The sequence below is a fragment of the Argentina silus genome, assembly GCF_951799395.1.
Source record: "Argentina silus genome assembly, chromosome: 20".
NCBI classification, from domain to species: domain Eukaryota; kingdom Metazoa; phylum Chordata; class Actinopteri; order Argentiniformes; family Argentinidae; genus Argentina; species Argentina silus.
Window position 1 is genome coordinate 5,565,214 of NC_139674.1, and position 9,480 is coordinate 5,574,693.

The window sequence follows — 9,480 nt, forward strand, 5'->3', positions numbered from 1 at the left end:
AAGCGTTTCACAACTATTGAAAATGAAACAATGTTGCGTTCTGCTTTCGCCTAATAACAGACCGCCGACACCCGGAAGGGTGGTACCTGCGCAAGTTCTGCAATCACCGGGTTTTTGTTCGTGGTTAATCACAAATTATGTTTGGCCGCTGTTTGAGATAAGTAGTTTGGATACGATTTTGGATTAAGTGTCTGACTGCCACTCGCCCATTTATGCCTGTATACTTAACTTCTTTGGGTGTTAGGGACACTTGTCAGAGACCTACCTAGAGCTACCTGTAGCTGTGTTCATACACACACACACATATACTCCTTTCCAGGTTGTGGGAAGAAGGAAAGTGTTGCTATCTTCGGTATAAGGGAACGAAGCGAAGGAAATCACTGCGGATAAACCGATCGTTAAACCAGGTGGGTAAACTTTCCCCTGCCTCCTAAACTACTGTATTAGCAGGATCATATTCTTATATGAGCATTTAACATATTATGAGGATTTAACCATTATGAGGATTGTTTGCATGTGACTCTTGCCAGTGTCAAACCAGCACCATATTGTGCCTATCTCGTCTTGTGAATAGGCGATGTAAATGATTTTGACATTATTGCCTCTACCTAAACTAGACATATGCTATTTCTGTCAGTTTACTAACTACCAGAACCTAGCCTATAGTTTGTCATTGGAATCCAGAGTGTTTTGCAATGTATTCTGTTACATTCTACGGGGAAGTTGGCAGGAGTGATTTATCAAGTCCCATTCTGACTCTAGCACACCTGTCCTGGTACACCAGGTTATCTCTGGTATGTTTACCCCTGTAGCAGCACCTGAAAAAGTGTCTGTATGTCGTGGTGCCCATACCAATCCCAAGCTGTCCATCAACCAGTGCAATCATAAGCAATCTTTCTAGAATGTAGTCTGACAGCTAAATTGATGGACTAAATAGGAGCTATTATGAGTACTCTGCCACTTCATTGAATTCCTATGAGGCATGCAGCAGAGGCGAATATGCAGCGCTGTGCTGTCAACCTTCCAGTGTTCTGCTCATCTACTACTCTGACTCAGCAGATTCATGTGTGTACTGAGCAGTCTGGCTCACTGTCACAATAGTTGCTACGTGAGTTACTCCATACAATGTAAAGCACTCAGACCCCCCTAGTGAAATGCACATACAAGTCATTGGTATTATTCTGTAAGGTCACAGTCTATGATTTTTGTTTACAGAGCAGATCTGATCTGGTTCTCAGTGACCCTACAAGGACCTCACGTGGTATAGGTACAATATTGAATGAACAGGGTTGCTGTGTTCACCATACTTAGGGATTGGAAACAACCACTGATACAGGAAGCTAATTCCTTTAACTTACACACACGAGTTGAAAAAAAGGTGTGTGTGTGTGTGTGTGTGTGTGTGTGTGTGTGTGTGTGTGTGTGTGTGTGTGTGTGTGTGTGTGTGTGTGTGTGTGTGTGTGTGTGTGTGTGTGTGTGTGTGTGTGTGTGTGTGTGTGTGTGTGTTGTTAAAGGGCAGAGGAGGACATGCATCTGTTTTCTCCCAGTCCAGGATCAGTTACATAAATGGTGCTCACTAGCGGCTGGCTTTGTGTTCACCTGTGATATGTGTCTTTAGACCGTAGTTTCCCTATGGCTGTAAATGATTACCGACTGTACATACTTTCTCTGTTCAAATGATCCTCTGTGATCTCATATGATACACTAGTTTGACAGTTGACTCTGTGCTTTTGGGCCCAGGGGGCCTGTATGCTTGTCATAGTATCAGGTCCATAATCATCTGGGAATGACAATAGCCAATTCAACCAGATTGTCACATGAAATGGAGTAAAAGATTGGGGGGCCATTTCATGGGCAAATTGATTCAAGACCCATGAGGACAAAAATGTGAAATTCATCAGAGCATATCAAATTGGGTGTCAATTGAAAGCTAAGAGTCTGGAATATATTTATATTTTGGGGATATTAAGTCAGAAATACATTTGTCAACAATCTTACATCATAAGAATAGGGAGAAGCAATGCTTTGACTTCTGGTCAAACATATATAAAAGTGCCTAAGAAAACATCTACCAGAAAAAGTATTTAAAGATGTTTAGAAAAACATTAAACCTCATTAATGTTCAAGTATAGACCCCGGTCAAATAATATCAAGCCATTCCCCAGTCTCCGGGTCATTCTGTTACCAAAAACCCACATACTGTAAGTGTAAGATATTTTCAAGTGTGTCTGCCTTCTGAGGAGCAAGGATAATGAAAATTAACAAAAGAAGAAGTATAGATGGACCTACCAAATACTTGTATTGTTTTTACTGATATTAATTAATATACTAAATCAATAAGTGATTTAAAACTGGTCATTCTGTTACCAAACAGAACAAAATTGGCAATTTCCCCTTTTAATGTAATTTATTTAAGTTGATAAAAGAGTACAATATTACCTTAATGAGAGTGTCTATTGTATATTTCTACTTTTGTTTCTCTATTTTAGCTGCACCATCATGTACAGAATGATATTCAAATCCATTTCTGCATTTTTATAGGGGATCCATTGCAGTAATTCTGTTACCATCATGTAAATCCACTTCACTTACTGTAGCTCAGCAACCAAAAGAGATATTTTCAAACTGAAGGTGTCATGTGATAGGTATTACTCCACTCTTTCTGCAGACATATTTGAATCTTAATTTGGAGCAGATATTTTAGGGTCATTCTGTTACCGAACTTTGAGGCTATACAGGTCTTAGTGAAAATTAAAAAAAGAAAAAAAAAAAGCACTGAGAATTGTTAGGAGTAGTCCTTGTGCATAGAGTTATATGGTTTGTTCAACTTTGCTTTCAGTGTTCTAGAAGGTTTTTGGTTTTTCTCATTTCCCATTGCACCCAGTCCCCCCCCCCCCCCCCCATTCAACTCAGCAGTTTCTGTTTCCAGCTCTGTTTCCTGTGATCATGTCCTAAACAGAGTTCCTGTTGCCATCATAAACAGACACTGCCATACTGTTGTTGACCCTCCTCCCTCTTCCCATCCCCAGTCCTCATCTTGCAGACAGGAGTACCATCCTCCCCCTTTCCCTCACAGACTCACAAAGATACCACAGCTAGTAGACAGTTAACACCATTCCCATCTCCACCCCTACCCCTATTTCCCTGTCACCTGTTCCTCAAACCATCCCTCTGTCCTCCCAAAGCGTCCCCATGATGAATGTGCAGCCACGGCGGATCCGTCTGAAGCCCTGGCTGCTAGCCCAGGTGAACAGCGGGAGGTACCCGGGTCTGCAGTGGCTCAGCGTAGACCACAGGCTCTTCCAGATCCCCTGGAGACATGCCACACGCCACCTGCCCACGTCAGAGGAGGAGAACACCATCTTCAAGGTCAGACGTCATGTTCAAAATAACAGAGAACCTACAGTCTCTGACCCTCTCACTCAGACGGTTGTGAATGTGCTTTTATTGTTTTATACCATATGAAACATGATTCTTAGATCCAGGTGCATCTTCGTATGGTTGACCATGTGTAGATCCACCACTGTCTGTGGCCACTACATACCCATTTACTTTTGCAAATTTACCACATTGTTTGTTTAGCTTTTTGCATGCGTTCTTACATAGAAAACATTTCCACAAGTGCAAAATGTTTACTGCACATACCACCATTCAGTAAGTCCCTAAGGAACTAATCTCTGATGTCACTGGGTTGTCTTCCTTCCTTGGGGAATTGATGTGTCAACTGTTTTAGTGAACTGAAAGAGCCATAGTTTCATTTCTGAGTTCCCCTAGTATCTTGGGTTTTTCTGATCTTGCGCTTCTGTTCCTTGTTTGCAATTACCCTGTTCTCCATTTAGTTCAGACTAATGTGGTAGTTTAATTTTGCAGCGCAGTAACCCACCTGTGTAATGATGAAGAGATCATTAGGCAGTAGACATATTAACTGGGAATGAAAAGAGAGGCACATTATGCTGAAATTCAATTGTCGGTTGTTTATAATTTGTTTCAGGGTGCTGCCATTTTAGCACATTTACACTAGTCATATGACCCCTGACCTTGTGTCACTCGCATTCACATATAAACACCCTCGTCTCCTCCCTTCCTCCCCCCAGGCCTGGGCTCTGGAGACAGGCAAGTATAAGGAGGGGCTGGATGAGCCTGACCCGGCCAAGTGGAAGGCCAACCTGCGCTGTGCTCTCAATAAGAGCCGTGAGTTCAAGCTCAAATACGACGGTACCAAGGAAACCCCTGTCCAGCCATACAAGATCTACGAGGTGTATGACCAGCCCGCCAATGGGGGTAAGTGTTTGAAGTGTGTGTGTGTGTGTGTGTGTGTGTGTCTGTGTGCGCGCACGTGCTTGCACGTGCATATGAGTGAGAGAGAAGACTTCAAACTGATTGACTAGCTACTTTGATGGAGTTGAAACGACAAAGAACTCAATTGTTGACTTTTAAAATTCTCTGGAATTAATGTTGAGATGTTCCTTTTGGTTTTGTTTCAGATACTGTTGATGAAGATGATGAAGATGAGGAGGTAAGGTGAAGAAATGTGCAACTACAACACAGAAGCGTGTTGTGTTCCAATTAATCCCATGAATCAAAATCTTTAACCTTATGCATTTATTTTCAGATGCCGAATATTGTTAGCCTCTCCATTGGTAAGAAACTGTCCCTCTTGACTTGAATATGAGTATCAGTGTTGAGTATGTATACCATCACTCCATCAGCCGTTGTCCATAGATGAACTAGGATCAGCCTGAAGTAAGAGGTTTGAAAACTGTTATTTGTCTGATGTGTTTGTCCTGCTGTCTCTCCCAGACCCCAGAATCTGTGACACGCCCTCTTTCCCAGCATTCCCTGCACACAGGGGTGACGTGACCTACAGAGGTGAAAGATTTGGGCCCTCTTCCCTAATCACATTGCCTCTCCTGCCTGACGGCATGCACTCCAATCCCAACAGGGGTGTGGTCATGGCAGTAGACCTCCCTCGGCCAACCATGGCTCCCCCAGAGTTTCCTACTCATGTTCCGCTGGTGGTGGGTGTAGAACACGGGGGGTTCGTACACCCTGGAGGACCCTCCAACGGACTGGGGATGGTTGGAGGGAGTATGCCACCCACTGCTATCTCAGAGTTGCCCTCCATGGCACCCTCTACTGCCCCAGGCCCAGCCCCCATGGAGGCCAGTTCTATGCCAGGAGTCCAGAACCAGGGAGAGGCGCAGGCGCAGCCCTACAAATACGACCTTCTGAGCAGCCTACCACGTGAGTGAAAATTGCACCTCCACACACTGTGATGAGAATGAGAACCTCTACTTATCTCACCTAGAGACTTTGCTTTGCCATTCATGTACATTTTAACTGTAATTCCTTGAGTAATACAGTATGTTGGGGTAATTGTTCCTTGGAATACACCTCCATAAATGGATTAAACTTTGTTTGGTATTTTATATGTATTTTATATGGTCCTCTGTGGCTCAGGTGGTAAAGCATGTGCCTAGCAACGCTAGGATGTGGGTTGGATTCCCGCTGGGACCGTATATACTAACAAATGTATGCACTCACTGCAATGTAAGTCGCTTTGGATAAAAGCGACAGCTAAATGGCGTATATACTGTATATGCTCAACACAATATACAGTGCTGCTTGAAAGTTTGTGAACCCTAGAGGGATGGTCATTATTTTGTATAAAATATTAAAATCAACTTATAAAATCTTTATCTAAACCCCAAATCGTAATACAGACATTCCAAATAAAGATATGGAATATGATATATTTTCATTGTTTTTTAAATGAAAGTGGTTTATTTAACAAAAACTCAGATGTCGTGTGCAAAAATGTGTGAACCTCTTCAGTCAATAGCTTGTAGCACCTTCATTAGCAGCGATAACGGAGTAATAGTCTCGTATAGCCACTAATCAGTCTCTGACATCTATTTTGAGGGATTTTTGCCCACTTCTCCTTTCAGAACTCAGCCAATTGAGTGAGGTTTGAGGGGTGTCTGGCATGAACTGCCCGCTTCAGGTCCTGCCACAGCATCTGCTTTTGGGTCGTTGTCTTGTTGTCTCCATTTTCAGCCCAGCTTTAGCTCCTTGACTAATGGCTTGACGTTCTGTTGCTGTCATGTTAAATGCTCTCCATTTGTAAATTGTTTGCCTCACAGTGGACTGATGGAGCTCAAATCTTGTTGAGATGATATTATAGCCTTCCCCAGACTGATGTGCTCTCACTATCCTCTTAATGATGTCCTCTGAGATCTCATTTCCTCTCGGCATGGTGTGTTTTGCATTCACCTGTATGGGTAACACAAAACTGACCAGGTTTCTTTTCTCTCTTTCCTAAAGATCTCTCCTTTGATTGGTTCATTTGGTACCCATTTATTTACCCACCTGATTCTACCTACCTACTTGATTTAACCAATGCAACTTGGGGTTCACTTATTTTTGCACCTGCACTAATTTCTTTATAATGTAGTTTTTCTACTGCATGCATGATTTCCTCTAAACCAACATCTGTAATTGATAAATATAAACCTGTTATGTCAGATAAAAAAGAGTGGTTCTGATTAAATAAAGATTTCATGGTAAAAAACAAAAAACAAATCTATAATTGCACAAGGGGTTCACATACTTTCAAGCAGCACTGTAATTGCCTCCGTTTGAGTCATTAGAGGGATTATAGTGTGCATTAGTCTGGGACGCTGCTACACCTGTATGTCTGTCTGTCACACCCATCCATTGGCACACACTTCTGAAGGTGTGGTCAATGGTATGACGGGTCCTCTTGTTGAGGAGGCAAATTTGCCTTTACAGATATAATGGCACTGTGTTTTATTTGTTGCTGTGTTCCAAATTGCAGCTTAAGATAACTACCGGTTTGTAGCAAAATGCATAATTCACAATGACAGATGATTAGTGTTGTTAATGTTATCCTGAAGTGCACTCTTGTGCTTGAGCTGTTAACAACCACTTCTCTCTTTGTCGTGTGGATTTCAGTGACTGACCTGGACCTAAAGTTCCTATACCGGGGCCGTACAGTGGGTTCTCTGACCGTGAGTAACCCCCAAGGCTGCAGGCTCTACTACGGCCACCTGGAGCCCACCCCGGAGCAGGTGGACCTGTTCGGCCCTGTCACCCTCAACCAGGTCCTGTTCCCTGGTCCTGCTGAAATCCAGAACGAGAAGCAGCGCTTCTACACAGAGCACCTGCTGGACGTGATGGACCGCGGGCTGATCCTGGAGATCTGGGAGCAGGACATCTACGCTGTCCGCCTCTGCCAGTGCAAGGTGTTCTGGTCCGGACCGGGCGTTCCAGAACAAGGTCTGCCCAACCCCATGCAGAGGGAGAATAAGATAAAAGTGTTCAGCCTCAACAACTTCCTGCATGGTGAGTCTGGCAATAAGTGTTTTTAGTCATCCCTGGCAGTAGCTTCCCTGTGGGTGTTTTTTAGGAGACACCCCTACCATCAGAGATTGAAAAAATTAATAAATGACTCCATAGCTTTGTATTGTAAAGCCTTGAATATTTCAGTCCATAAACATTGCCCATTCTGTGTGAGCTCTTGAGAAGAGCTTACTGTATGTACTTTGTTGCATAGTCTTTGTACAAACAATGAATTAGCAGTAGAACAAATATCATATTCCCTAAGATGATAGTATATGCCATTTAGCTGACCCCTTTATCCAAAGCGACATTGCAGTGTGTGCATACATTTTTCAGTATATTTGGTCCCAGCGGGAATCCAACCCACAACCTAAGCGTTGTTAGCGCCATGATCTACCAACTGAGCCACAGAGGAGTGAGTTGAGCTTAGTAGTAATGCTGTAGACTATTGCTCAAGTGTTCTTTCTCTCCCTGTCACTCTCTCTCTCTCTCTCTCTCTTTCTTTCTTTCTTTTTTTAATAGGGCTCATTTTGTACCAGAGGGGTGAAGCTCCCATCCCACCTCCGTTTGAGATCTACTTCTGCTTTGGGGAGGATTGGCCTGACGGAAAACCCAAGGAGAAGAAGCTCATTGTCGTCCAGGTGAGCACTGTGCTCTGGTTCTGGAGAAACATACTGGCTCATTTTGTACAATGGCTTTTATGGGAAATTTATTTGGTTTACAATTACACATAGAATACCAGCCAAATCATTCATTACACAATAAGCATAGACAGAGATGATCACACCCTCACAGAAGTTCACAGCGACCCTCCCCCATCGTGTGTCCAGGTGGTCCCAGTGGTGGCACGGATCCTGACAGAGATGTTCTCTGGAGAGCTCAACTGGTCCACAGACAGCATCCGACTGCAGATCTCCAACCCAGACATCAAGGACCAGACGGTGGAGCAGTTTAAGGAGCTACAGAGACTCCTCCAGAGCCAGCATGCCCATGGGCCTTGGGCCACCAACAGGCCCTGAAGCAGGCAGGGCTGACATACTGGGGGGCTTCACTCTTCAACAGGCCCTAGATTATGACCTCCCAAATCAGGGACTGGGGGGTATTCAAGACCCCTCATCTGGAACTACTCACTAGGAACTGTGCTTCCCATGGGCCCTTATCAAGGTATAAAAAAGGCTGGGTAAACACTGGACACCTCAAAATGACTGAAGTAAATGCTATGATATGTTATAATCCACTAATTCCCGTAAAACTCTACTCACCCTCCCAAAAAGTTGCGTAAGCAGTTTTTACGTGTGCTTACCCTCCACTACATCGCTAGTCCATTAGGTGGAAACCTGCTCATTCAACACTGTGCCACTCTTCTGGTTCTGATCATGCTCAACACTGGAGTTCCCATTAGCAAACAATCTTCCACCCACAAGCCAAGTCTTTGAACCCGGGTGCCCAGCGACTCTTGAACTGAACTGCTCCACCCTGGTGATATCCCCACCTCTGCTTTTTAACTTCACTGGCCCTATTGTGTTAGCTATGTGTACTTGATGTTCTATGGTCCCATGAAATGTGTTTGTTTAGTATTTCAATAAATACCATTGCAGTATTGTTTTACAGATGGTGGCAGGTAGGATTTCTTCTTCCCTTTTATAAGTCACTTTTTAATTTCCTTCCATTCCCTTTTCTTTTGTATCCACCTTTTTAATGTACCCACAATGCAACCACAACACGTTATGTATGTATATATGTATCTGGCAGACCTGGATTAAAATAGTATTTTAAATCATTTCAAATACTTTACTGTGTTTGGTTGAGTTTGCCTGGCACAATGGAATATTCCCACATAGAAACCCTACCCATCTGGTACTCCAGGCAGGCCCAAGCAAACACAATTACTTTTCAAGCCAGGTCTGATATCTGTAAATGATTGTATTCTGTTATTGGCTTCCTCTCCAGAGTGGACAATGTGCCAAAAAATGATTCTGACAGCCATACACAACAATATCAGTCAAAAATATTGGAATGTTATATTTTTTAATAAATACTACATTATGAATACATTCAGCAATACTGTGGTAACCGCTTCCCTGATCTACACACATACAGTGACATACGTTTCCAAAC

General features: G+C 43.2%; 1 protein-coding gene across 1 annotated transcript; it reads left to right on the top strand.

Annotated features, from left to right (window-relative positions):
* The first annotated feature begins 90 nt into the window (after positions 1-90).
* irf5 (interferon regulatory factor 5) lies at positions 91-9,416 on the top strand. The gene is made up of 9 exons (XM_083692222.1): positions 91-407; positions 3,186-3,369; positions 4,095-4,281; positions 4,485-4,516; positions 4,613-4,640; positions 4,801-5,244; positions 6,976-7,365; positions 7,885-8,003; positions 8,193-9,416. Exons 2-9 carry the CDS (start codon positions 3,193-3,195, stop codon positions 8,379-8,381), a joined length of 1,566 nt encoding a protein of 521 aa, XP_083548348.1. The 5' UTR covers positions 91-407; positions 3,186-3,192; the 3' UTR covers positions 8,382-9,416.
* The last annotated feature ends 64 nt before the right edge of the window (positions 9,417-9,480 follow it).

What these genes read in the sequence shown, in the direction of transcription:
- irf5 (XM_083692222.1), top strand. Translation starts at nt 3,193, where the DNA reads ATGATGAATGTGCAGCCACGGCGGATCCGTCTGAAGCCCTGGCTGCTA. An exon ending in TGACCAGCCCGCCAATGGGG is followed by an intron (nt 4,282 to 4,484) that starts GTAAGTGTTTGA and finishes GTTTTGTTTCAG; the next exon opens with ATACTGTTGATGAAGATGAT. An exon ending in AAGATGATGAAGATGAGGAG is followed by an intron (nt 4,517 to 4,612) that starts GTAAGGTGAAGA and finishes ATTTATTTTCAG; the next exon opens with ATGCCGAATATTGTTAGCCT.